The sequence below is a fragment of the Aspergillus sydowii genome (genome assembly GCF_001890705.1).
Source record: "Aspergillus sydowii CBS 593.65 unplaced genomic scaffold ASPSYscaffold_2, whole genome shotgun sequence".
Lineage (NCBI taxonomy): Eukaryota > Fungi > Ascomycota > Eurotiomycetes > Eurotiales > Aspergillaceae > Aspergillus > Aspergillus sydowii.
In genome coordinates, this window is record NW_024467860.1 from 2070944 (window position 1) to 2096864 (window position 25921).

General features: G+C 51.4%; 11 protein-coding genes across 11 annotated transcripts; 7 read left to right on the forward strand and 4 right to left on the reverse strand.

Moving 5' to 3' along the window:
* Positions 1–185: 185 nt before the first annotated feature.
* On the forward strand, positions 186–2462 carry ASPSYDRAFT_648389 (cytochrome P450). Its single transcript, XM_040850290.1, has 4 exons — positions 186–678; positions 727–822; positions 891–1689; positions 1753–2462. Exons 1-4 carry the CDS (start codon positions 485–487, stop codon positions 2272–2274), a joined length of 1611 nt encoding a protein of 536 aa, XP_040706274.1. The 5' UTR covers positions 186–484; the 3' UTR covers positions 2275–2462.
* Positions 2463–3052: 590 nt separating this feature from the next.
* ASPSYDRAFT_28107 (uncharacterized protein) lies at positions 3053–5022 on the reverse strand (the record flags this gene model as incomplete). Its single annotated transcript, XM_040844477.1, has 6 exons — positions 3053–3187; positions 3261–3397; positions 3460–3882; positions 3947–4633; positions 4682–4919; positions 4978–5022. The coding sequence occupies 6 exons, from the start codon at positions 5020–5022 to the stop codon at positions 3053–3055; spliced, it is 1665 nt and encodes a 554-aa protein (XP_040706275.1).
* Positions 5023–6389: 1367 nt separating this feature from the next.
* ASPSYDRAFT_41139 (uncharacterized protein) lies at positions 6390–7986 on the reverse strand. Its single transcript, XM_040846212.1, has 2 exons — positions 7496–7986; positions 6390–7406 (listed from the first exon to the last, which is right to left on the reverse strand). Exons 1-2 carry the CDS (start codon positions 7845–7847, stop codon positions 6760–6762), a joined length of 999 nt encoding a protein of 332 aa, XP_040706276.1. The 5' UTR covers positions 7848–7986; the 3' UTR covers positions 6390–6759.
* A 616-nt stretch (positions 7987–8602) lies between these two features.
* ASPSYDRAFT_41140 (TauD/TfdA family dioxygenase) lies at positions 8603–9972 on the forward strand. The gene is made up of 3 exons (XM_040846213.1): positions 8603–8749; positions 8805–9384; positions 9459–9972. The coding sequence occupies exons 1-3, from the start codon at positions 8653–8655 to the stop codon at positions 9895–9897; spliced, it is 1116 nt and encodes a 371-aa protein (XP_040706277.1). The 5' UTR covers positions 8603–8652; the 3' UTR covers positions 9898–9972.
* A 1463-nt stretch (positions 9973–11435) lies between these two features.
* On the forward strand, positions 11436–12199 carry ASPSYDRAFT_41144 (uncharacterized protein). Its single transcript, XM_040846214.1, has 3 exons — positions 11436–11793; positions 11861–11928; positions 12006–12199. Exons 1-3 carry the CDS (start codon positions 11516–11518, stop codon positions 12059–12061), a joined length of 402 nt encoding a protein of 133 aa, XP_040706278.1. The 5' UTR covers positions 11436–11515; the 3' UTR covers positions 12062–12199.
* A 1182-nt stretch (positions 12200–13381) lies between these two features.
* On the forward strand, positions 13382–15053 carry ASPSYDRAFT_144847 (uncharacterized protein; the record flags this gene model as incomplete). The annotated part of the gene is made up of 3 exons (XM_040841475.1): positions 13382–14297; positions 14344–14493; positions 14557–15053. 3 exons carry the CDS (start codon positions 13382–13384, stop codon positions 15051–15053), a joined length of 1563 nt encoding a protein of 520 aa, XP_040706279.1.
* Positions 15054–17153: 2100 nt separating this feature from the next.
* ASPSYDRAFT_129348 (Zn(II)2Cys6 transcription factor) lies at positions 17154–19420 on the forward strand. The gene is made up of 4 exons (XM_040840523.1): positions 17154–17284; positions 17353–18280; positions 18331–18640; positions 18693–19420. Exons 1-4 carry the CDS (start codon positions 17251–17253, stop codon positions 19128–19130), a joined length of 1710 nt encoding a protein of 569 aa, XP_040706280.1. The 5' UTR covers positions 17154–17250; the 3' UTR covers positions 19131–19420.
* A 64-nt stretch (positions 19421–19484) lies between these two features.
* ASPSYDRAFT_143860 (formyltetrahydrofolate deformylase) lies at positions 19485–20351 on the reverse strand (the record flags this gene model as incomplete). Its single annotated transcript, XM_040841383.1, has 1 exon — positions 19485–20351. One exon carries the CDS (start codon positions 20349–20351, stop codon positions 19485–19487), a length of 867 nt encoding a protein of 288 aa, XP_040706281.1.
* A 642-nt stretch (positions 20352–20993) lies between these two features.
* ASPSYDRAFT_41148 (glycoside hydrolase family 7 protein) lies at positions 20994–22628 on the forward strand. The gene has a single exon (XM_040846215.1). The coding sequence runs from the start codon at positions 21197–21199 to the stop codon at positions 22556–22558; it is 1362 nt and encodes a 453-aa protein (XP_040706282.1). The 5' UTR covers positions 20994–21196; the 3' UTR covers positions 22559–22628.
* A 1215-nt stretch (positions 22629–23843) lies between these two features.
* ASPSYDRAFT_41151 (LOG family protein) lies at positions 23844–25252 on the forward strand. The gene is made up of 2 exons (XM_040846216.1): positions 23844–25179; positions 25230–25252. Exon 1 carries the CDS (start codon positions 24008–24010, stop codon positions 24770–24772), a length of 765 nt encoding a protein of 254 aa, XP_040706283.1. The 5' UTR covers positions 23844–24007; the 3' UTR covers positions 24773–25179; positions 25230–25252.
* Positions 25103–25614, reverse strand: ASPSYDRAFT_28117 (uncharacterized protein; the record flags this gene model as incomplete). The annotated part of the gene is made up of 2 exons (XM_040844478.1): positions 25103–25179; positions 25230–25614. 2 exons carry the CDS (start codon positions 25612–25614, stop codon positions 25103–25105), a joined length of 462 nt encoding a protein of 153 aa, XP_040706284.1.
* Between the last annotated feature and the right edge of the window lie 307 nt (positions 25615–25921).

Consider the following 25921-nt stretch of genomic DNA (forward strand, 5'->3'; position numbering starts at 1 on the left):
CCAATGGCCGATCCCTTGAGCATATATGATTGAAGCTACAGGGTAATGCGATAATCTCTCAAATTTTCGTCATGTAAAGATTATGATCTCGAAACATGTTTAGCACGGCGTCGGCGGTTATCTTTTTTTCTTTGTTGAGGTAATGCGATTTAATAAACTATGTTTATTATGGTCAACAAGATTTACTTGGGTGATCGGGCTAAAATCCAACTTCCTTCTTAGCTGCGTCCCCGTTCCACCCGCGCCATAAAGAAAATATGCTTGTAATACATGTGCTAGGAACAACCGCTTGGCCCAATATCGAATATAGCTACGTGCAGAAATAGTTCGATTCCCCACCGTTGGAGACCTCATTGGCATTGATCCATGTCCATATGCCATTAGTATCGCTATATTAATGGATACACTGAGGCGGGGTTGAATTACACAACTGACTTTGTGAAATGCACCTTCTTCTCCCCTCACCCATACTCCAATTGTAATCATGAGCCCCTCACTGGGCTACGACCTCTGTGTCTTGATTGTCTCGTTACTTGTGACTATTCTCGTATCATTTGTCGTGGCACTCGCTCCGTATACCTGGGCCAGCCTGCGACCGAAGAACTTCCCCCCAGGCCCAAAGCCACTGCCATTGATAGGGAACCTGAACTTGATTCCTCCATCAAAAGCATTCACACTGTCAGTCTTTTTCTTCTCTTTTTGTGGTCTGGACTGACGGCAAGACAGTTTCCACCAATGGACAAAGAAATATGGTCCCATCATTGGCCTCAAATTCGGTCCAGCAAACGTGGTTGTCCTTAACCACTGGCGAGACGTTCAAGAGTGAGCATTTACCGTCATAGCTGAAGAAGGAAAAAAAAACGAAACCTGAATATCATTGTTGCCTCCAGACTCCTCGAAAAACGCAGCCACATCTACTCCTCCCGCCCAAACAACTACATCGCCAACAACCTCATCTGCAAAAACAACACCCACATCCTCTTCGCCCCCTACGGCACCACCTGGAAGTCCCTCCGCAAGGCGTCCCAAGCCCTCTTCACCCCGCGCTCTCTCGCCCACATCCTCCCCGTCCAAGAAGCGGAAGCCACCCAGACAATATTCGACCTCCTCCGCTCCCCACGCCGCTACCACGAACACATCCAGCGCTACACAACAGCCGTCATCCTCGCCTCGGTCTTCGGGCAGCGCGGCGCGGAGTTCAACTCCCCAAACGTGCAGGCCCTCTACGACGTGCAGAACCGATTCACGGCCCTCCTAGAACCGGGCGCTGCGCCGCCCCTCGATGCGATTCCCTTCCTGCGGTATATCCCTGAGATTCTGGCGCCATGGAAGCGTAAGGCGCGCGCTATCCGACGGGACCAGCGCGCGTTGTATTTCCGGCTTTATGAAACCACCAAGGAGCGCATGGGTAGGGGGATCAGGACGGGCTGTTTTATGGAGAGGCTCATTGAGGATCAGGGTAAGAATGGGCTGGGTGATGAGCATACGGCGTATCTGGGGGGCATTCTGATGGAAGCAGGCTCTGATACGACTTCGTCAACGCTGTTGTCGTTTCTGCTGGGCGTGCTTGAGAATCCGGATGCGTTGGGCCGCGCTCGGAATGAGGTTGATCGAGTTGTTGGTGTGGAGAGGTCGCCTACGATGGATGATTTGGAGAGTTTGCCGTATATTGAGGCTTGTATGCATGAGGTAAGTTTTCATCATCATCATCATCATCATTATCCCATTATCGTCCCGTTAATATAGTGCCAGACTCTCCGCTGGAGACCCGTCGCAGCCGGCGGAATCCCACACATGCTCACCCAGACAGATACATACAAGGACTACGTCTTCCCCGCAGGGACAATCTTCTTCGCAAATACCTGGGCTATCCACCATGACGAAGCCGAATACGCTAATCCTGCCATCTTCAACCCGGACCGCTGGGTCGGGAACAAATACGGTATAAAAGACAACAACAACAGCAGCGCTGACTCGACCATACAGCGAAGAACATCCTATGGCTGGGGTGCAGGGCGGCGGATCTGCTCAGGCCAGAAAATGGCCGAGGCGTCGTTGAAGATTAGTATTGCGAAGTTGGTCTGGGCGTTTGATTTTGAGAGGGATGGTGGACGGGAGGTGGATGTTTCTGTGGACTCGGGGTATGAGGGTGGGTTTCTGATTTGTCCGAAGAAATTTCCGATTAAGATAACGTCGAGGAGTGAGGGGCGTGCGGCTGTTATAGAGAAGGAGTTCGAGGGGTTGAAGGGCTTTTATGACAAGTTCGCTGCGTAGGCTCGACTTGAGAAATTCTTTCTTACACTTTCTTGGAGAGCTGGAGATGCCTCGGTAGCGAATAGCGATAAAATACTACAGATATTGCAACAGAAGTGCCCCGTCCGATCAGGATGAGGGACAATGCCGATTGTCTTGCATTTCAGAAATACCGGACGTTATTAAATTGGTGCCCATGACCGCTGGCCGGATATCAGAATATAGCAAGTTGCTTCTTAACATATGAAGATTTAGGGCTATCCCACCTGTATCCACCAGAGCATACGGGCGACCTCCAACTTCACAGAAACTTTCGTGTACTTCGAGTCATAGACCCTGAGTATCGACGATCTACCGAGAAAAAGAAACCATCCTAATTTCTATTCCGAAACCGGTGCTAATATAATCCAAACGGTCCGCGGTGTTTGAGCATTAAGCGCATGTGAGCCGCAGTTTTTCCACCAGTTAGAGGAAGTGTCAAGCAGACCTTAATAAAACACTCAAAACACCCAGGCGAAGCATTTTGACAGTTCATCGGCGCCCAGATGAATTGTAGACGGACCTTGGATTTCCCATCTAGTATTTGTGCATGGTATTTTACGGACCGGTACCCTTTCAATACGTTTTCCATTAATATCACGGACATCCTCACTATGTTTTATATAGTAATAATAGAATAGAATAGAATAAAGAACAAAAACCAACACTCTCACCATCGCAAAAATACAGCTCGGAAACCATATCCACCCCTTTCACAAGGATACAATTAATATAAAACGAATACCAGCTGAGCAGTTACCTATGCAGGGTTCGACACATTATCGGTACTCTCAATGTGAACAATATTGGCATTCGCATCGATCTCGAGTTTCTTCTTCTTGATGGACTCCTTGACGGGGTTTTTGGCGTGGAAGATATGGTCGAGTTCTTCGAGCTGCTGCCTCGTTAGCGTCCACCAAATACCAGAATCAAAAACTGCTGCTGGGTAAGGAGGGTTTATATCATACAGTGCGGCCCTTGGTTTCCGGGATGAAAAAGTAGAACAGAATGGCTTGGATCATGCACCAAACGCAGTACACGATGTATGTGTGCCAGTGGATTCTCTTGAGTGCCACGGGGATACCGAACTGGTTTACCAATAAACCTGTTAAGCGAGTCAGTGAGCGAGTAGCAGATAAACGGATGAGGAAAGTCAGAGAGACATACCAATCTGGGTAAAAAGACTGGAAAACCCCATTCCCTTAGCACGCATCTCAAAAGAGACAACCTCCACGGGGTAAAGCGCCTGCATGGGCGTCCAACCAAATGAGTAGCAGATCTGGAATATATAGACCCAGGCAAGGACGGCTTTGCTAACGGCCGGGGCGACGGAACTCGTTTGCTCCTCGGATTCGGTATCGGTGATGTTGGCAATAGAGGACGGGACAATGACTCCGATCCAGCACAGGCAGCAGACAATGTTGACGATGATCAGCATTGGACGGCGGCCGACTTTGTCTACGATGGTGGCACCAGAGGCGGCGAAGACGACTTGGACTGCACTCATGCCGAGTTGGACGTTCATTTGGGTGACCTGGCCGCGGATACCGGCTGTGTCAAGGAATGCACTCAGATAGTACGTCACAATACCTGGATATCAACAGTCAACTTTTGCATAGAGTTGTGAGGATGAAGTAGAGAACCGAGAACATACCGTTTCCAGCCCATTGTCCAAACAGCGACACAAAACAGTTGCACAGGATACGATAGGTAGAGGCGCGGTTCTTGAACAACGCGCGGTAATCCCACCATCTCTTATCAGAACCATCCATCTCCAAACTCTGCTCGTACTCCATCAACTGGAGCTTGACCCACTCGCTATCCGGGTTGCCTCTGCCGTGGTATCGAGTGAGCGAGTCGATTGCCTTGTCGCGCTGTCCGCGGGTGTAAAGCCAGCGCGGCGACTCGGGGAGGAGGAAAGCGCCAAACGCGACAATGCATGGAAACATCAGCTGCAGGCCGACGGGGATCATCCAGGATGTGTTTCCCCCGTAGGGGAGGCCACCACGGGCAGCACCGCTGGCGACGAGGGCTCCTACGGGCCACATGACGTTATACAGACCGCCGACAACGCCGCGGTGGGCGGGATGGGCTGTCTCGATGACATAGGTAGGGCCGGCGGCAGACATGATGGAGACGCCGAACCCTAGGAAGAACCGGCCGCCCATGAACTGGTTGGTGGAATCGAGCCTTACGATGCAGGCGACTTGGATGATGACGCCGATGATGATGATGACCGCACCGATGAACATGCCAGTTCGACGGCCCCAGGTGTCAATGGCTGGGCCGACAAAGGGGATGGCTGCCACCGAGCCGATCTGGTACATCGCCGTGACGATTCCTAGGGGCCGTTAGATTTAATACGAAAGCAGGCGGGATCTAAACGTACCGGTGAAGAGACCAGCATTATCGATAGTAAAGTAGTCTGTAAAGTAGTCGCTGGAGAGCAAGGTACCGAAAAGCGAGCCGTCATAGCCGTTTGCTGTTGAGCAGCAGAATGCCACGAAGCACGCTATGATGAGAATAGGTGATTCGAACATCCCGGGCGGCTCCTTGATCATGGCCTGCTGGAAGGCCTCATCTCCAATGGTCACCTTGGATACCACAGGCGCATTTTTCTCATCGACCTGTATTGGGAGTGAGATGGTTAGTGAGAGACAGTCAACTTCAAGAACACCGACTCACCGGATCTCCGGCTTCATGGGAGTCTCTTTTCTCCTCGTTAGCCATGGCGAAAGCGACGAAGAAGTCTTGAACAGTGGAGCAAGACTGGAGAGTTATCCCTGAGAGGTGTTCAAGATGTAGGGGACAACGCCCCTTTTATCTCCCTGGACCATGCATCCAAGCACGCAGGCAGGGTCTCGTCCCGATCAAGCGAAGTCATGCCAGAACAGCATCCGTGGACAAAAAGGACACGGGGGTTTCCTTTCCATCTGTGCGCCTGATCCGGACGGCGTTGGCTGGGTTTGGCCCATGGCTGGCCGACCGGCCGGGTAAAAAGAGACGCCATGGCCAATAAGTCCAGCAGGAAGGCACGAGTCACAGCCTTGCAGGGGTCAGCCTGTCTTGTATCGTGTGCACACTAACGGAGCTCGCTCCGTCCAGCCGTAACGCCAAGCACGCCAGGACACACGGGGATATTGGGGGATATGGGGATAAGCGAGTCTAGATCGGGGGTTCTTTGCATTCAGAATACCTGAAGACGGTAAGACCAAAGCTAAATCTAAGACAGTTATAAGAGAGGATGATAAAGCAGGCTTTGTTATAATGAGCTGTCAGGCTGGACGTCTGCCTGAGGCAGTTGGCATGCACTTGACACCATGTAGTTTATGGACCATTTTGGGTTAGTTAACTGCCTCAGGCATCAAATAGTCAGTACATTCGAGTGGCAAACGATGCTCTTTATTAAGTAATTGTATATCTCCTCGTCCTTGTCTACTTAATATCCGGTGCAGTCAGAGATTTGGTATTCCAAGTTTTGTGTAACCACTTCGGAGTTCCTCTAAAACGAGGAGCAAGTATGAAAGATACACTGTACGGAATGGTACGACGGCCCATACTTAGACTAAGAAATCCTCTGAAGACTGCTGTGCATAATTTGTATTATTCCAGTATTATGTAGGATAATAATGTTGGACAGACAGCCAGCCAAACGGTTTGGACCCTGGTCTATTCCTCTGGTATATAAATGAAGAAATCAACAATACATTTTCCCATTTACTCAGGTGAAGACACACAAGACATTCTACAATCACTCAATTCAGCAAGAGGAAAGAAAAATTTGATAACGCTCGAGGCTGAAGTATCTGCCTACTCGCTAACATGTCTTCGGCGTTTATGGTCCGGCGCTATCAGCCCTATTGAAGATTATCCCGCACCGAAACGCTCCAGGGTGCGTATGTTTAGTTTTAATGTGTCTGGTCCGAGATATATTGTTTTGAATGGGTTTTTTTAATTACATCCCGGATATTGGCATATCAAATCTTTGGTAGAATGATTATGGTTATTATTATAGCCGGCACTTCTTGTCGCGAGATTATTGGCCTGATGCCTCTTAACACAAGGGGATCTACCGGGACAAACTCCTATGGCTAATAGGACTATAAATTTCATTGGGGTTGAGAAGAATTGACAGTGCCTGACTGCTAACTAAGTCGCCATTTTTATGGTATCTATGTGCATGGCACATGACTCTCCATTGTTACTGGGGAAATTTTATTGGTATTGGACACGCTGGTCAGTATGACAACAGCAACAAAGCATACAATAGAACAAAAGAAAGATACAGACACACTTTATAGTCCTCTCAGTTGTCACCCATCTCTCTGGTTATTAAACCCTTTTGAAGAGCTGCTGTCATATTTCCTCCATTTCCTTGACGAAGTCACAGGGACTATCTTGATGTGAAGTGCTAAATCACTCATTAAAATCTATATTGACTTATCCAATTCAAAAAATTACCAAAAATCACCGCCTAACAGCCTCCTCCAAAAGCCCCTCTGTATGCCTCCAAACCATCTCTGCCACGCCCTGCTCACGGTACTCCTCCAGAATCTTCGCGCTGCTCCTACTATCCCCCTTCCAATTCAACAAATACGCACCACCACCTTTCTCCCCGGTAACCCCCGTCGCCACCTCATCACCTCCATGATCCCGAACTGCATCCCTCGCAGGATACCTCCCCGAAGCCAAATGAAACAAATGCCTCTCTCCCGCCTCACCCAAATCCACCGAAAACGGCCACATCAGCGGCCACATAAGATAATTATAAACGGCCGCCACCGGCGCCGGAAAGCTATTGCTATAGATATTCGTCCCCACAAGACCCGGGTACGCGTGTATGAAACTCACAGACGGGTTCGTTGTCGCGAGATGCTCCATTGCCAGCGAGGTCATGGTGATGGAGTGCTTGTAGGCGTTTAAGAGGGAGAATGAGTGTTTCAGATCGAGATCCGAGGTGTTGATGGGGAATTCGAACCCGCCGCCGTAGATGCTTATTACCCTGCTTGGAGCTGCAGAGGGGGTTGCGGAGAGGAGCGGGAGGAGGTTCTGGATGAAGCGCATTCGGGCGTAGTAGCGGAGGGAGAAGAGGTGGTCTATTCCTTCGATTGTTTCTGGAGATTTATATTTGTTAGTCGTTGAACCGGTACTATATAGGACCATGTAGTGTATGTAGTGTATTGGGGTCGGCTGTGTAACGCACCGTTTCGCCCTCCAAGAGAAATCCCACCAGGCGTCATGAAGAGGAAATTCAGATGTTTCTCCCTTGCGAGAATTTCCTTACAGGCGGTGTCGACATTACGCGCGAGTGATGCGTCTGCTTCAATGAAGTGGAAGCGGCCCTTGGGGTTCGTTTGCTGTAGTTCGGACAGGAAGGGTGTAGCGCGGGCCTGGCTGCGACCGATGATATACGCGGTAGGACTATCGGCGTGTCGGGCGAGCTGGCGCAGGGTGCTCTGGCCAATGCCACTGGTACCGCCGACGAACAGGGCGGTTATATTGGGGATTGCCCGGAGGCTGGCGTTGGATGCTTGAACGGTCTTTAAAGATACCATTTTGTTTGGGATTGTAGAAAAAAGTCTGGGTTGGATGAGAGGGAAGGGGAGTCTGATTTATAGGTAATTTTTGCCCAGCCCATGGCGTCATTGGACACGCGGTGCGGCATATTGGTTTCTGGGAATGAGTCAAATATCCAGTTTACAGGGTGAAATGGAGAGAACTATTCGGAGAGCTTGCGATGGGGCTGAATATGTTGAGCTTAAAACAGTTTAGGCTCGCAAGATCCCTGTCGCCAAGGCTGCGCTAGACTATAAATGGCTAAGGTGATCGGTTCCTGTCCAATGAAAGTCTCGGCTCAGTTGACTTCGGCGGGAATGGCCGGGATCGCCAGGGTGGTCACTGGGCCGGGAGAAGTTTCCTTGGTTTGTATTGTGTGGAATGTGCGGACAGGAGGGACATTAATGTCTCATGGTCTGAGAAGAGTGGAGGACTGCCTGGATACCAAGTCGAAAAGGTGTTCCTGTTCATGTATCCATTGGTGACTACGGAGTAAATCTGGGTGACCGTGTACTCTTGTTGCAAGGTTGCACAAGGACAAAGCTTATTCACGAGCCTCAGCAATTTAGGCTAAATGAGCAGAACGAACAGTATATCCTACTTTAAGGATTCGACTCAATAAGTCACGTAAATTGGTGTTCGCTGCAGGAGATAAGATAGCCCTCTCCATAAGCAATGATAAGCCGATCACCGGCGGATCCCGTTGCGGGGGAGTCCGTCGCCATTAACGTCACCAGCATATAAATCTCTCGTGTTGCCTCCAGCTTCATTTCGTGATCGACAAGTTTGGGACACATTCGCAAGATGTCTCCACCTGTAGTTGAACCTCTTACACCACCAACCGAGTCCGATATCGACTTTGGCGCGGTTATCACCAACGCTGACCTCGAGAACTTGACGGGTACAAACAGGATCCCTTGCTTGGAGCTGCGCACTACCAGTACTAACACATCCAGACGACGTCTTCGCAATAATAAGCGATGCCCTGTATAAACACCTCGTTGTAGTGGTTAAGAACCAACACCATCTCACCCCGAAAGCGCAGTACGAACTCACCCAGCGCTTCGACCCCTCCGCCTCGCAATACGGCCACGGCAAGACCGTCGACGCCAAACGCAGCATCCTCCATCCAGACCTCAAAACCGTCCCTCACCAGCCGCAAGTCCAGGTCATCGGACACGGCTTTGTCGACTCCTACGAGGGCCTCGAGAATATCCAGCTCAAACACCCCCACCACCGCACCTTCCACCGCGATCCCATCCCAGAGGAAGATGACTATGACTTTACTCGCTTTTACCGCTGGCATATTGACGCTGCGCTGTATGACCTTTTTCCGCCACGTGTAACAACTCTGCTGGCTGTACGCGTTCCTAAGGGACGCCGCCAGACACTCCGGTATGATGATGGTTCCAACGAAACACTCGATGTCCCGCTCGGCACAACAGCCTTCGTCAGCGGCGAGCGCATGTTCAACCTCCTCTCCGACGAAGACAAGGAGTTTGCACTGGGCAGCCGTATCGAATATGCAGCTCATCCGTACGTTCTCACAATCCATCCCATCCCTACCTCCATTCCAAATATACCCAGTTGACTAACCTATTTACCTGCAGATACATCTGGATGTCCCCCGCTCGCGCCCTCCCCACAGGACTAGGCCTATACACCTCAAACCTCGAGCTCCCCGCTTCCTCCCTGCCACCCATCGACGAATCCAAAATCCAGATCCTGCCTATGGTCTGGAAGAACCCCGTAACCGGTAAACCGGCACTACAGATCCACCCGGCTGCCGTGCGCAAGATCCATGCGGCTGATGGGACGGTCATTGACGACCTCAAGCGCGTGAGGGATATCGTGTATAAATTGCAGCGCCCTGCAATTAGTCCGCGGTTTGTGTACCCGCATGATTGGGAAGAGGGGGATTTGGTGCTTTTCCATAACCGCGGCGTGCTGCATTCTGTTGTTGGGGCGTTTGAAGAGGGGGAGGTCAGATTGTTTAGACAGTGTAATCTGGCGGCGGGGGAGGCGCCGGTTGGGATGGATGGGCTTTAAATTAAACACCAGCAGGATGGTTATAATAGAGTACATGCGATGTAATAGATAGACATTATAGAAATACAACTCATATTCTTTTGTTGATGTATTTCATTTGCTGTTAAGCCATCTGTCCTATTAATAGCAAGGTTTGGCCCCAGGCACACCCTAGCATGTAAACAGAGGTGATCAACGCCGAAAGTGTCTAAGCCCAAGGACTTGAAATCTGGATCTCATTCCTAGCGGCTGCCTGCCTTATACTAGGCTTAACAGAGGACCCGTGAATCTTGCTGCGTCTCACGTTCTTACACCATTTCCCAGCCCAAAGCGTCAAAGCTTCCTCGGCTGAAACAGTCAGCCAACACTTTTCGTGGATAGAATTACAATCTGACTAATATTGGAGTTTCAGTTTGTTCAAAAGCATATCAGGTGCATTGATTGGTGCGAGTTCATCGAGAAGTCTAAGTATCCAGCCAAAAAGGCACAACCCCTGAGACCGGTGCTGAGGCACAGGTGGTATCGGGATCATGTCGATAACAGTGACCAAGCGGCGATACGTCGGATATTTACACGTAAACCTGGCCAGGATCATAGCACAAACGAAAGAATCTCTGCTTTCGAATTGGAGTCAGTGGAGTTGCTTACGGGCGGAAGAACCGGTTTGCCTGTGATGGGATAGAAGAGCAGGCTTGCAGGGTTTGAACCGCGCAGAACGACAGCAAAACAATCATACGGCCCAAAGAAGCTGCCTGTGGTTCCTCGGCAGGAATCTTTCAACCTCCATGCAGATACACAGTCGCATGCGGCTGAGCGTTGAAAGTTGCAACCCCATGGAAACTGGGCTGATTGGGCGTGCAGAATACTTTTGGCCCCAGATCCACCATCTGAATTCTGAATTCCGAATGTTTTGACGAGACGATCGGCACGTCTCACGATCGGGGCTGAACCAGGACTGGCAAATTGGGGCGCGTTCTGGGGTGTGCAGGCTCCATGACGGCTGTGCTGTTCTCCACACTCTTTCAGCAGCCTCCATCTCGCCAGTTTTGGCCCCAATCTCTCGATCGGAGGAAATGAGTAACGATGCAAATGAGACTGCTGGATGCCTAACCAGTCGGTCTAACAAGAGAACCCAGCAAGGCCACCGCTGGAAAACACCATTGGAAAACGATTGGGAAACGATTGAAAACAATTGGATGCCGTATATCGCAGCTGAGGGCCTCAATCTTGGCACCGTCGATCGCAGCAGGTCCAAGGCTTAGCAGCGCCGCATTTGTCACTATGAAGCGCCTCCAAGCTAGTCTGGGAATGAATTTCCCACGGCCATGCATATGAGGTACCCACATCTGCGCTGGCAGCTTGTTCGAGGTCGGTTTGTTGGCGCTGAACTCCACAGTATGCCCACCTAGGGCTGGGATGAAGTCCCAACACTGCCTCGTTCTGACTTCTCGCTGCGCCCTGTCCGTTGGAGAGCTAGACAAGTCTGGTGCGTGTATAGAATAGATCGCTGAGTCTGCCAAAGGTATAAAGAGGACACTGACACCCTCCATTCTCTCATCATCAACATCACAAACCCCGACTCCAAACCTCAACTCCAACTATAAACCACCCTTCTACATCACTTTACAAAACCGCCACAATGTTCTCCTCTACTCTCTTCATCTCGCTCATCGCCGCCACCGGCACCCTCGCCGCGCCCGCCGCCGACAACATCTTCCAGAAGCGCGAACTCTCCTGTCAAGACAACGGTGGCGGCTACCGTCCCGTCGCGGCCGCCCAGAGCTGCGTCGACTACCTGAACAACAAGAGCGGCGATGACTGCGCCATCAACGGCGAGAACGGCATCTTCTGCCAGAACGGCGACACCGTCATCGCCGGTAGCAACATCAGCGGCGACGACAGCGCGTCTTCTTCTTGGTATGTCCCTGTCTCGGTATGGTTTAGTGTGTGTCTAGTGCTTTGCTAATAGATGCTCTTTCTGTAGCGGTGACGTTGCTGCTGCTGCCCAGGCGATCATTGATAGCTGCACTAATGCTCAGCAAGAGGTTGCAGGTGAGATATTATATTATACCTTTCCATTTTGCCTTACTATTTGGGGTAGTTTACTAACTGCTGGCTCGTTCGTCTAGGCCACAATGAGGCTCGTGGTAATGGCGACCTGATCATTTCCATCAACCACAAATAGATTTTCTCTCTGTGCTGGGATAGAGCTTTTTCACTTAAAATGAATGAATGAATGATATCCATTTTATTATATTGTTTCGCTTATAACCGACACTGAATTATAAATATTATCTGCTACCTCTCAAAAATATATAGTCCAAGCTGTCTCCATAGATACAGCTGATTAATGCTTCGGCAGGACTACACTTTCCAAAGTAGATGTTATAAATGAATCCCTTAAGCTGCCTCGAGATGAGTACGAAACGAGCATCGCAACCCTGGGCAAAACCAAAACCACCATTCTAGCCCAGTTCCCGCAAGATAAACACTAATCCTCGACGTCATTAAAACCTCCCATTTCGCACCGTTGTCCGATCCGGGGAAGCGGAGTTAGGCCTGAATCCGAGTCTGGGCAGGGGATATCGAGGGCCGTTATTGACAGGGTACAGCAGTACAGCCAGTGTTGAAGAAGTGTCTGAAATGGCCGTAGTGCGGAGTTCTGCCGTCGAACATCTACAGCCCTGTCAATATTTTATAAGAGGGAACACGGTTGTATTCCAAATAATTAAGATTATTAATATTTACTACTGGTTGATCGTCAATGTCCTTTTGAGCAGAATTGGAGATGCGGCTATACATATCGGAAGTCGGCATGTCATGTCGCGCACAAGGCCGCGAAGGGCGTCCAATTCGGAGAATTTAGTTACTACACTTATGTTAACCAAGTTAACAACAATGATGTAGGATTAATGATTAATCATGCTCACGTGCTCAACAATCACTAATCAGATATGGCAAATTGATTTGTCTGTTTAGGATTGAAATGATGTTGTGGGTGAGTCATCCACTTCTCCAATTTGGGGACAGCTGGAAGTGGGGAACTTCCCCGATTTCTTATCAAGAATTTTTTCCAAGCCGTTCTCGATGGTTTCATACTGTGAGAACATCAAGTCGACAGCAAACAGTTGCTTTAGCACGGAAGCTCAGAAAAAGTGGGATTGATATTCTGGCTGGCTCTACGATACTCAGTAAAAGCTCAGCTCTTTATTTGTAGCATGTATATTTAGATAGGGAGCACATCTCCAAGTGCAGTATCATCAAACTATAAGAACGCGCCGATCAAACGGTTCTCCAATTCTCGGCACTCAATCCGGCTGCAATCAATCCTCTTATAAATCTCAACATCCGAGTCCTGAACCATATCTTGTCCAAGCTCACAAGTGCGGACTTCACTGCGCAGCGCTCGACTCATATACCCTCCAACATGGCCACCGGCCACATCTCGAGCGCGTCAAGCTCTACACAACAGGAAAGCCGCGCACAGACCCCAGTCCCAGAAACCATGAACGAGAAGAAAAACCCCGAGGCCTCGTCACAGGAAATTGAACACCTCTATCTGGAGCTAGACACGACCCTCCCGACACCATGGATCACCGCACCCCCAGGACCAGGACAGTCGCCTCCTCCCGAACCACCCAATCTCGACAAGTACACCTCGCCGTTCCTGTGGCCGAAATGGCGCAAGTCGCTGATGACCTGGATCTCGTGTGCGGTGACGGCGTTGGCGGGGTATTCTGCAGGCGAGATCACCCCGGCCTCGGGCCCCTTGACGGAGGAGTGGGACATCAGCGCCGTGGTGTATAACCTGGGCATTACGATCTTCTGCGTTGGATTTGGGCTGGCTCCTATGGTGCTCGCTCCGTTTTCAGAGATTAATGGGCGGCGTCCGATTTTTGTCGCGAGTGGGATTCTGTTCGTTGCTTGTATTGTTGCCTGTGGAGGCACGAGGATCTTTGCAGGCTTCCTTGTTGCCAGGTTCTTTCAGGGTGTTGGGGCTTCTACATTCTCGACCATGGTCGGTGGTGTCATTAGCGATATCTACCACGCTGAAGACAGGAATACACCCATGGCGCTCTTTGCCAGCGCTGCGCTGTTTGGTACGGGCCTGGCACCGCTGATTTCGAGCGTCATCGTGTACCATACATCTTGGCGCTGGGTGTACTGGTCGCATGCGATCGTGTCCGGCGTGTTTGTCATTATTATCTTCTTCTTCTTCAAGGAGACCCGAGGCAGCGTGCTTCTGAGCCGCAAGGCGCATGCCTTGAACAAGTACTACGACCAGCTCGAGGCAGCAGGCCACTTTGGCGTCTTGATGGGCGAGAACCCTCACCCAAGGCGTATTCGGTGGAAGGTCAAGAGTGATGAGCAGCGCGCGTCGCTGGCGCAGATGATTAGCATTTCGCTGTATCGACCTTTCCGTATGTCCCTCCCCTGTTATATGTGGCCAAGTACTGATGTAGATAGATATGCTCGTTACCGAGCCGGTCGTCTTCTTCTTCTCCCTCTGGGTCTCTTTCAGCTGGGCTGTTCTGTACCTCCAGTTCGGCTCTGTGCCACTCATCTTCGAAAAGAACCATGGCTTCAACATTGAGCAAGTCGGCGCTACCTTCACTTGTATGTCTCCTTTTTTATATTTATATATCCCAGTCCAGTCTTTAACTAAACTAATTCCTACAGCAATGTGCGTCGGCGCCCTCCTCATCACCGTCATAAGCATCTACCAAGAAAAAATCGCCAGCCGCTTCAACCTCCTCCCAAACACGCCCGAAGCGCGCCTCTACTTCGTCTGCATCGAGAGCATCCTCATGCCCATCGGCCTCTTCTGGTTCGGCTGGACCTCCTACTCGCACATCCACTGGATAAGCCCGACAATCGCAATCGGGTGCGCCACTATGGGCATTTTCTCCGTCTACCTCGCCGTCTTCAACTACCTGGCTGATACGTACCACCGGTACGCGAGCTCGGCGATCGCGGCCCAGAGCTGCTGTAGGAATCTTCTGGGCGGCGTGTTTCCGCTTGTGACCAATGCGATGTTTAATAACCTGGGGTTTCCCGAGGCTTCGAGTTTGTTGGGTGCTATTGGGGCCGCGCTGTGTGTTGTTCCCTGGGTGTTGGCGCTTTATGGGCAGACTATCCGGGGGAAGAGTAAGTTGGCGAGTGAGCTTGCGAAGTGAAGTAGCTTTACTTTACGTGGCATGGACTTATAGAAAAGAGTTTTTGGCTTGTTCTGCATAGCGTGCGTGGTATCGTGGATCACTGATCACTGATCAGTCATTTTTCGGCTGGGTGCTGCATCAGGCAAAATAATTATTTAGCGCGTTAATACTAATATAGACATCCTTATCATTGACTTCTAGTTCTGGAGACTCGATCGCCTAGGATAGGGCTGAGGTGACGCCGCCAGAGTGAGTGGCTGTGGAGCGCATACGTAACGGCGTACACACTACGCAGCCTAGATGGATATTTCCCACGATTTAAACAGTTAAATGGTCTTATCCACTAGTGGTAGGCACGCCACTGGTGTGTTGAGTGTTTTCTAAAATTGCTCTGATCGCCTGCGCAGTACGGGATAAATCTCGGAATTACCACATGCCAGGGCCCACGCAAACCACCAGGCATCACCGTTTTCAAGCAATTCCTCAGTAATATTGCCTAGTCTATGAATCCAGTCGCTCGATTTCTTGCGACTTTGTCTGAAAAAGGTGCTTATCCCGCCGCAGCCACGTGGATTAGTGGACAGGTACGCAGTAAAGGGGGGGAGTACTACGTACATAGGGCTGCGGCATGAGGCAAATCTTCCGTAGGTAGCAGTGTTTGCCGGTTGGATGTTTAACTACTTAACCTCGTGCAACATCGCAGGAGATAAGCATTTCCATTACTTTCAGTTTCAGTTTTAGAAACAACTTTCTATTTCACAATGGGCTTGTTTTCGCACCACCATCACCATCACCACGGGCCTGAGCAGAAGCCTCCTGGCCCCCCTGGGCCCCCTGGTCCCCCTCAACACCATCACCACCACCACGCCCACCCACCACCAGGCGGTCGCAACAGCCCCAATGGACCATGGGGATACGGCAACCCTCCAGCAGGCGGGCCCGGTCCTGGTCCTGGCCCTGGAGACCGTCCTCCTAGTCCCCGGGGACCACCGGGGCCTCACGCCCATCATGGACCTGGCGGTAATCAGGGTCCTCCCCCTCCTCCACCGCCTGGACACCATGGATACGGACCTGGTCATGGTCACAGTCCTGGTCCTCGCCATCATGGGTTTCAACCACAGGGACCCCCGGGTCCGGGTATGCATGGCCCTGGCGGATTTGGTGGTCCTCCCGGCCATGGACCTGGATCTGGACCTGGACCTGGCTTTGGACCCGGTCCTCATGGATTCCAAGCACAGGGGCCTCCCGGTCCGGGTATGCATGGGCCCGGACATCCGGGACATGGACCGCATGGGTGGTGATGCCGAAGTCGAGGTATGTTTTTGAACTACGCGGTCTATCGCCGTGCATGGATTCGTTTACTGATCTCGTGGGGAACTAGTTAATAAATAAATAAATAAACTGTGACTAGGCTGAGAGGGGGAGCGCGCTTCTTGGTTCGTTTCGTTGTTCATTGTGTAGTATCAGGGTCTGTACGGAGTCTTTGTCTTTTTTGGATGTAAATATACCAACGATCAGCATTCTTTTTTCCTTTTCTTCTTGCTTTTTTCAGAAGACAAATCACTTGTGGAGAGTTGCTGCCTATACAGACTGGACAGGAAACAATCCGCCTTGGGGCCCTTATCTGATCGATTGTTCTTAATGTCCGTGTCATCTGCATTACATATTAGGTTCCTGTGATAGAGTTCGGCATGTCAATAACAGGGCGATTTTATCTTAACAGTTTGCTTTCTAGCGGCTGACTATTCTTTTTTTGCTGTGATAAAAAGATTCAATGAGACAACCACAGCGCAGAGGTGCCAATATTTCCGCCTCGGAATTCAATTCCGTGGATAAACGCCGCTATGGTTGTCTATGGACTACCATCATTCAGCTTGTTTGGAATTGATCAGCCCGAGCGAATATGCATATAAATGCTTTGTATAGAGTTGTTGTGTTATCTCAAGGAATATGTATCAGACAGCTCACAAATAAATAGCTCGTCAACTCATTATACAATACTGTTCCGATACAGGATTACTGTGTATGGGTAACGGCCCCGGATATGTGACTAATACTCGCTGGGGCCTCTCCGTCTCGTCCGCGGACAACTCAACCTCTCTTTTTTCTCTAATTACGCATCCTTCACGCTCCCAACTCTCGGGTTGTGTCAATTGTCGCTGATTCCAGACCCGCGGGGCACACTTATATACATGACTCGCGGGCCATCTAACCCATGACCGGTCGACATGCGCCTCGCTCTAAGAATGGTATGCTTACCTGCAGCCAGTTCTCCGCGGGAAACCCATGCAGTGTCGCTGATCGCTCGTTTATTTAGGATGCAGCACCTGCCGCCGCAGAAAAGTAAAGTGCGGAGAGGAACATCCAGTCTGCAAACGGTGTTCCTCTCTCGGTATTTCCTGCGAGTGGGGAGTCGTGCAACGGGCGAGATCGCATGCTCCTGTCCATATCCAACCTGCCCACCCTCGATGGCCAGCGACGCCCCCGGCCACCACCACCGCAGTCACGCCCTCTGCGTTTGAACTGCCCGTGCCCAATTTCGATGCCGTTTCGCTGTCGCCTGGCTTCACACAAGACCTTGCCCCTGCTTCTCCGGGGGCTCTTTTCCCAGCGATATGGGACTCCACGCCATTCACATTCACCGTTCCGACCCCGCTGTACCCGCCGCTCTCCGGGACGGATATCGAGTGCTCCAACTCGCTAATGCTCACGGAGCATGACCAGAAATACTTTCAGTACTTTCCGGCGTCTTCTATTGTATTCTACTATATAAAATCGTGGACATGGAGCAGCTTCAATTATTTATACCAAGGGCCTGCCGTATCCAACAAGGTGATTATGCGCATGATCATTGCTTTATCAGCGAGTGATATGCACAGAAATGGCCTCGTTGTGCGGTCCCCTGGTCGCCCGACAGCGGACGACCATGCTCGATATCATTATGGGCTGGCAGTAAAGGAATTTCGGCAGCTCCTCGAGACTCGGGAAGGTCCGGTTTCACAAACAGAACTGGAGATGGTCTTTGCCACTATGTTTTTGATGATATCGTACGAGTGGCAGTTTGGTCAATCCATCCAGGACCTCCAACTTCATCTACGCGGCGTCCGCTCGCTTCTGGAATCGCATCCCAATCTCTTCCAGATCAAAGATGTCGATGAGATGTTCTTATCTATGGATTCTGCTCATGCGGAAGACTCAATTCCCAAGGTGTCGTTCATCCCAGAGCAATTGCTCCTCTGGATTTTGTATGTTCTCGACTATTCCTATTCGAAATCCCCCCTGCTAATCGATCTAGATACATCGACTCAAGCTGCAGGCCAATGGGCATGACGGAATCGCTTTATGAATACGCACTCAACTCGGGCAATCCAGCCATCCATCCTGATCGGCTTTATCGTTGTGCTCGCCTATGGGGTCGCTGTTTCTGGGGCACACAGTACCCTGACCAGGAAGTTACCGATGATATAGAGAACTACCGTGCCCTTGAGCTCTTGCACGTAGGCATGATGCTCCGCCACAAGACATGGCGAGCATTGCTGAACGATCCGGTTAAGTCAGAGCACCAAGCGAAGGAAATCTTGAACGAAATCATGGCCATTCGCGAAGTACGTGGCTTGCCCCTGTTTGACAAGTGGATGTGAACTGATTATATAGCAGCAATTCGCCGATTTATTCCTGACCGCCAAATTCGCCGGACCTGTATCTCCCCGCCGCACTCTCATCACCATAAATCTAGCCGTGACCAATTTCTACGCCCAGGTCCTCTTCCATCGCCGACTACTATACCCCGCAGGCCCACCATCCCTTTTCCACCGGGTCGCCGTGTCAAACATCATCGAGATAGCGCAGAAGCAATACGCAGCAGACCCACGCCTCATGCGCCGTCTCCACTGGCCGCTTCTCATGGCGGTCATTGAGACGGAAAATGTGGCTCAGCGGACGTGGTTGCGGGAGCGTCTGCATGATCTGCGGTTGTATCATTCGGAGTACCTCTGGGCTAGTGATCTAGCGGATGAGATCCTTGCTCTGCAGGAGGCAAGTCAAGGGCAGTACGCTGATGTAGCGGCTTTGCTGCGCCAGCGTTCATGCGGATGAATCGCGTCGGATCATTAACGCAAAAAAATTACCGGGGATGGATATCCTACACTAGCATCAATGGACGACCTAATTGATGCAGACTAGTCACTACTATCATTCAACTGATAGTTCCTCAATATGCCCTTACAGACTGCGTTTACTGATGAGTGAGTTTGCGACTTTGATTCTTTCAATCTGATTCGTACAGCTATGCTAACGTATTCAGGGATATTATTGCGGGAATGGGACGGATGCATCGCAATCGACGAGTCTCTGAGCGAGCCCACCGTTTCACGCAGCCAAAATCCAACTCTGATGCTATCCAATCTGCAATCCAAAACCGGGACGATCGACGACGACGGTTTAAGCAGTCTAATTAAAGACAACTGTTTTGTGTCCGTTCAGCAGAACCCTGCGCTGAGCAAAATATTTCACTGCCTCAGCCAGGACATTGCTCTCGACGTTACTTCCGGCATGAGTCAGCTCCTTGGGACTCAAGGCGTGGTTCACGCGAACAACATTCTGTTCGATGATGGGGCCCTCGTCAAGATCGCTCGTGACAAAGTGCGCCGTGGCCCCGACGAGCTTCACGCCGCGGTCATAGGCCTGGTGGTAGGGCTTGGCGCCCTTGAAGGAAGGCAGAAAACTGTGGTGGATATTGATGATTTTCCCAGACATGGCCTCGCACAGCGTCGGCGACAGAACCTGCATGTACCGCGCCAGCACGACCAGCTCGATCTCATACTCCTTGATGAGCTCCAGGATCCTGGTTTCCTGCTGCTGCTTTGTATCCGGTGTCACGGGGAGGTGCATGAACGGCACCTTGTACGTCGCGGCGAGCTGGGCGAACTCAGGGTGGTTCGAGACGATCAGAGGGATCTCAATGGCCAATTGGCCAGTTGAATGCCGGAAGAGGAGATCGTTGAGGCAGTGGCCGATCTTCGACACCATGATCAACACGCGGGGCTTGTGATCGGCGGGGAGGAGCTGGAAGGACATGGAGTGGGCGGTGGCGATAGGCTCGAAGGCCTTGCGGAGGGATTCGAGGGAGGGGGAACTGGCGTCGCTGGAGCCGGTTGTGTCGGGGCCGAAGTGCATGCGCATGAAGAAGGTGTGGGAGGTCGGGTCGCCGTATTGCGAGGAGTCGATGATGTTCAGGTTGTGCTGGACCAGGAAGTTGGTGACGGCGCTGACGATCCCGGGCCGGTCGGGGCAGGAGAGGGTGAGGATGAAGCCCATGTTGAACGAATTGGCTTGTGTTGAATCCTTCTCAAAAGGTTGTGTATATTGAGAGACTGGGAGAATGTCGAGAGGAATGAGGGGAGCCGAATTGTGCCGCCGATTTGACTCACTGTAAAACTTGGGGATCTTTGCCTAATTCGGAGAAGCTCGAAACATCACGTGCGTTTCGCATCCGCTTGCAGTGCTGAGTCAGTGATTAGATTGATAAGATCGACTTAAGCCTAAAGTGAGGGCAAGGGCTTAGGGCTCGCGGTCAGGGTTTGCGGTCAGGGCTTGCGAGGTCATGTCTCCGCCACTTAGTATACGGTTATAGAACTTGCAAGTCAAGACGGAGATGTCGCCGGGGCTGCATGAACTGCAGAAACTCTTGACAAGTGACATATTTTCTGGGCCCACCTCCACGTGCAGTGTGACGAATTCCCCGCATTCAAGAATGCGCCCCATTCGCAGACAGCTCGGGTATTGTTCCCTCGAGCCAGCTGTATACTACATTTAACTTATGATAGATTGCATTTAATCTAATATATTACCCTGCTTCCTGGATTCTGTCCCTGTTTCCCCGTTTACAGTATGATTCTGCACATGACGATTGCAACGCTATCGAGACGGAGTGCCTATTTCGTCAAGGCAGTATTGAAGCCCAACTTGGTGAATATACGAAAATGAATTATATGGCTTCATAAGTTATTTGCGGCGGTATACGGACCGCAAGTCCGTGTTAGTATCTCGCTTCGAAATGGGGTCGAGCACGCAAGTATAAAGCCCGGTCGTTAGTCTTCAAATTGTGTATGATCCTCGACAACTACTTTGTATCTTGTTACTCACAGACGGCTTCGTTCCAGATGTACAAGGCTCTTCTCTTCTCCTCCATCCTGACCGCCGTGCAGGCGCAAAAGGTCGGCACCCAGCAGGCTGAGGACCATCCTAGTCTCACCTGGCAGACCTGCAACAGCGGCGGCAGCTGCACCACCGTCAACGGCGAGGTCGTCATTGACGCAAACTGGCGCTGGCTGCACACAGTGGATGGGTACACCAACTGCTACACAGGCAACGACTGGGACACCTCGATCTGCACCAGCAACGAAGTCTGCGCAGAGCAGTGCGCGCTGGACGGTGCGCAGTACTCTTCAACATATGGCATCACCACCTCCGGCAGCTCGCTGCGTCTGAACTTCGTCACCCAGTCGCAGCAGAAGAACATCGGATCCCGACTCTACCTCATGGACGACGAAGACACATACACCATGTTCCACCTCCTCAACCGGGAATTCACCTTCGACGTCGACGTTTCCGAGCTGCCCTGCGGTCTCAACGGCGCGGTATACTTCGTCTCCATGGACGCAGACGGCGGCGTATCGCGGTACCCCACCAACGAGGCCGGAGCCAAATATGGGACGGGCTATTGCGACTCACAATGCCCCCGCGATCTCAAGTTCATCAACGGCCAGGCCAACGTCGAGGGCTGGGAACCCTCAGCCACGAACCCAAACGCCGGCGTTGGCGGGCACGGCTCCTGCTGCGCCGAGATGGATATCTGGGAGGCGAACAGCATCTCGACCGCGTACACGCCTCACCCCTGCGACACCCCAGGGCAGACAATATGCAGCGGGGATTCCTGCGGCGGGACATACAGCGGCGATCGCTACGGTGGCACCTGCGACCCGGACGGCTGCGACTTCAACCCCTACCGCCAGGGAAACAAGACCTTCTACGGACCGGGAATGACCATCGACACAAACATCCCTCTTACCCTCGTAACGCAGTTCATCACCGCAGACGGCACAGACACCGGCGCCCTCTCTGAAATCAAGCGCTTCTACGTCCAGAACGGCAAGACCATCCCAAACTCAGAGTCCACTTGGTCTGGGAACGCGGGGAACTCCATCACGACGCCCTTCTGCGAGTCCCAGAAGGAACTCTTCGGCGATCAGGACTCATTCAGTGCCCACGGGGGTCTGGCCGGGATGGGCGCCGCGCTGGAACAGGGTATGGTCCTTGTTCTGTCGCTGTGGGATGACAGCTACGCGAATATGCTCTGGCTTGACTCGAATTACCCTGTTGATGCAGACCCCAGCCAGCCTGGTATTGCGCGGGGGACGTGCCCGACGAGCTCGGGGAAGCCGGATGAGGTTGAGGCGCAGCATCCGAACGCGTATGTGGTTTACTCGAATATCAAGTTTGGGCCGATTGGGTCGACATTTTAATTCGGGTTATATGGGTCATAGCGAGTCTGGAATTTACCCCATGTAGTGTTGAGATTTGCTCGTCGTCTGTTAGCTTTGTTGGTTAGGGTAAGAATGTACATGATGGATGGTTGCATTGCCTGGCTTTTCCAACCGAATGGATATAGTCCCTCCCTCCTTTTATGCCAACCAAGAAAATATCTTACGACTACATATGCTACCGAGGTAACATCCTCTGTATTAAACACAGTGGAAAATAGGCACATGAACTGTAGCACGGTCGCGCCTCGATATTACCAAGCATCCAAGCATCCAGCATGCTATAATTCCACAAATCGGCTCTAAACGCTTTCCCCTCGAACTGCCCGCGCAGATCCGGCCAGTCCCGGATCACCAGACGGGAGTTCTACAGCGTCTAGCCAGACGCGACTAGACATCGTAAGGATGTAGTACCCCGCAACTTCCACCGTTGCCAAAATAGACTTCCCCGCCGTATTCTGTCCGCAGTCCGCACTTTTTCGGGGAAAGGCTCTTGGGTCTACCTCGTTCTAGATCGGGTACTAGTACTACTTGAAGTTCGGTTATTCTCGTTTACTTTTTTATATTATATTATTATATGTGTGCTCCGTGTAACCCTCTTCAAGTAATACGACATGTCACATTTTCCGTTATTCACAAAGCTAGACTTATCTATTCTCCTTCGCGAGAAGAAAACGGTACATACAACACCCTGTCTACCTCACGAACTGTATCAGGAGGTGGGAGTTCGCCGTAAGCAATACGCCTGGGCGCGACAGGTGGAAGAGCTGGCGATAGTAGTGTGCTTTGACAATCTTATGGCTTACCCGTCCTTATATATATCGATTAGGTTTTAATATTCTGGAGCAGTTTAGTCGATGGTTGGACAAAGAGGCTTGATACATAGTATACACTTACAAAATACCAAGCTGGGCGGGCTAGTGGAGGGGAGTTGCAGCTCTTCTCTACGTAGGACTCCAATCGTAAGCCCAGATATACTCCAGGTCTTCTAACGAGATGAGTTGTTTACATAGTATCGAATCTGCAGCTCAGCTGGGGCCTAGCGGGTGCCATATTGACTCAGGGACTCATATATACATGATTGGCTCGAATCCGGCAATATAAATGGTTCTAAAATGATAGCAGAGGAACAGATATGAATATTGTAGCAGAATGAGATCTGGAGGCCTGGATGGGCACGGGCCATTCGCAGTGTACGCGTACCTAGTTTAGCCCTAAACCACCCCACACGAAAATCTCGACTCCAGATGCCGTGAGTTTACGAGTCAATGACAGCTCGCTATCTCCACTAACAACTTAGCTCTGCTCATACAATCACCATCTACCATGGGCCAGACGAAGCAAGCCGTTGTTTGTGTATTGTGAGTTTACGCCACTTCCTCATCGCAACACCCACCCGTAGCCCGGGGTTCAACGCCAATACCCAATGCCATGTCCTACCCATTGTCACAGTGCCAAACAAACAGAAAAAGTAGATCCACCAAGTCCAAGCTAACCAAACCACCCATCTACTTACACAGCTGTGGCGCAACATCAGGCACAGAGCCCGAACACCTAGAAGCCGCACGCGCCCTCGCACACGAGTTCCACAAGAACAATGTTCGCCTCGTCTACGGCGGGGGAACCACGGGACTAATGGGCGAGATCGCGCGGACACTCGTCTCTCTTTCAGGCCCTCGGTCCGTCCACGGTGTGATTCCACGCGCCCTGGTGCAGGTTTCAGCGAAGCACGAGGGCGCTGAAGTGAACGGGGGCGCTAAAGCAGCTGAGCGCGTCGTGTCGAGCGATACCAATGATCCCGGTGGTGAAGGTATTCCCGAGTCCGAGTACGGTATCACAACGATCGTACCGGATATGCACACACGGAAGCGCCTGATGGCTACCAAGGTCATGGAGGGAGGACCGGGGTCCGGGTTTGTCTCGCTGGCTGGAGGGTTCGGGACGATCGAGGAGGTGATGGAGATGACGACGTGGAACCAGCTGGGGATTCACCATGTGGGAATTGTTTTGTTGAATGTGAATGGGTACTGGGATGGCCTACTGGCGTGGCTGCGCGATGCGGTGGGCAAGGGGTTTATCAGTGTCGAGAATGGCAGGATTTTGGCGGAGGCGCGCGATGTCGCGGATGTTTTACCAATGCTAGCGCGGTATCAGGGCAGCTCTGATCGGATGCTCTTGAATTGGGGGCAGGAGTGATGTCTTCCTACTACAAAACGTGCACAACGATAAATACGCAAAGTATCAATGTATACAGAGTACAGCGGGACCTCCCCCGGCCTCAAGCTCTGCGCCTTCTTTTCTAGGGTAGAGACACTGGAGTAGTTGGAAAGGAGCAACTGAGTCCATCGCTCCTGCCTATCTGAGTACTGCAGAACTGCAGTTTAAGTGGTAGGATCGATGGAGGTTCATCCAGAACGGGAAGGAACCACTGGTCTACAGCTCCTGCTTGTATAACACCATGACAAACGAAACAACGCTCCATTATCTTCGTTATAATACATATATCATCAGCAATCAAGGCGTCATTCAGAAGATAGCAAAAAAGCCCGCGGCACCAGCAGTGAAAAGGAAGGTCGAGCCGGCAGAAAGGAGAGCAGCGCCGTCTGAATAACTGTCAGTTAAAAAAGCCCTATTGTAAAACCGGATAACATACTGTCGTTGCTGTCCCCGTTGCTACTATCCCCGCCGCTACTTTCGCAGACGCTCTCTTGGAAGCTTTCCGCATCCAGATTATTGATCTTTTCCAGGTCATCCTCGCTGCAGTCTGCGTCAACCATGCAGCCCGAAATATTCCGGACAAGCTCTCGGACGAAAGAGCGGTCGGCGTCGCCCAGCTCGCCGCAAATGCAATCAATGTCTTCTTTGTTGTTGCTGGACGCTGGATCGCTGCCGCACTCGGTGACGTTGTTAAGGGAGTTTGCTGCGCAGTCGATGACGCAGCTTGGGAGTATTTCCTCCGCGTACTCTCGGAAGCTTTGTTCAGCTACCACCGAGGTGGCGCTGAGGAGGACAAGTGGTAGTACGGCAAGAGGGCGCATAATGAAGTGCAGTAAGAAAGAACTGTGTTGGTAGTGGTAAAGTAAACTTGCAAGAAAGGGACTTGGGAATGTGCCCTCATATATTTATTCTGATCAAGGCAAGGCTGCTTGCCGAAAGGAGTCATATCGCTGGGCGCGAATGACCGCTTCTTTGGGGGCGGAGTTAGGCCCCCAGGCCCTCCATATTGCATGGGGAGCGTCAGGGTCGCAGTGCCCGAGATTAAGGATACGGCATATGATTCGACCGTCGATATTAAAGGCTGAGCCACAAGGGTCTTGGGAGCGCACCAAGACCCCCCTAATTGGT

Coding starts and splice junctions, on each gene's coding strand:
- ASPSYDRAFT_129348 (XM_040840523.1), top strand. CDS start 17,251: ATGACCGGTCGACATGCGCCTCGCTCTAAGAATG. Junction 17,285..17,352: donor TGCGCCTCGCTCTAAGAATG/GTATGCTTACCT, acceptor TCGTTTATTTAG/GATGCAGCACCTGCCGCCGC. Junction 18,281..18,330: donor CAATTGCTCCTCTGGATTTT/GTATGTTCTCGA, acceptor TAATCGATCTAG/ATACATCGACTCAAGCTGCA.
- ASPSYDRAFT_41144 (XM_040846214.1), top strand. CDS start 11,516: ATGTTCTCCTCTACTCTCTTCATCTCGCTCATCGCCGCCACCGGCACC. Junction 11,794..11,860: donor GACAGCGCGTCTTCTTCTTG/GTATGTCCCTGT, acceptor CTCTTTCTGTAG/CGGTGACGTTGCTGCTGCTG. Junction 11,929..12,005: donor TGCTCAGCAAGAGGTTGCAG/GTGAGATATTAT, acceptor TCGTTCGTCTAG/GCCACAATGAGGCTCGTGGT.
- ASPSYDRAFT_41148 (XM_040846215.1), top strand. CDS start 21,197: ATGTACAAGGCTCTTCTCTTCTCCTCCATCCTGACCGCCGTGCAGGCG.
- ASPSYDRAFT_41139 (XM_040846212.1), bottom strand. CDS start 7,847: ATGGTATCTTTAAAGACCGTTCAAGCATCCAACGCCAGCCTCCGGGCA. Junction 7,407..7,495: donor TTCTCTTGGAGGGCGAAACG/GTGCGTTACACA, acceptor ATAAATCTCCAG/AAACAATCGAAGGAATAGAC.
- ASPSYDRAFT_41151 (XM_040846216.1), top strand. CDS start 24,008: ATGTCCTACCCATTGTCACAGTGCCAAACAAACAGAAAAAGTAGATCC.
- ASPSYDRAFT_41140 (XM_040846213.1), top strand. CDS start 8,653: ATGTCTCCACCTGTAGTTGAACCTCTTACACCACCAACCGAGTCCGAT. Junction 8,750..8,804: donor TGACCTCGAGAACTTGACGG/GTACAAACAGGA, acceptor TAACACATCCAG/ACGACGTCTTCGCAATAATA. Junction 9,385..9,458: donor ATCGAATATGCAGCTCATCC/GTACGTTCTCAC, acceptor ATTTACCTGCAG/ATACATCTGGATGTCCCCCG.
- ASPSYDRAFT_648389 (XM_040850290.1), top strand. CDS start 485: ATGAGCCCCTCACTGGGCTACGACCTCTGTGTCTTGATTGTCTCGTTA. Junction 823..890: donor CACTGGCGAGACGTTCAAGA/GTGAGCATTTAC, acceptor TGTTGCCTCCAG/ACTCCTCGAAAAACGCAGCC. Junction 1,690..1,752: donor TTGAGGCTTGTATGCATGAG/GTAAGTTTTCAT, acceptor ATATAGTGCCAG/ACTCTCCGCTGGAGACCCGT.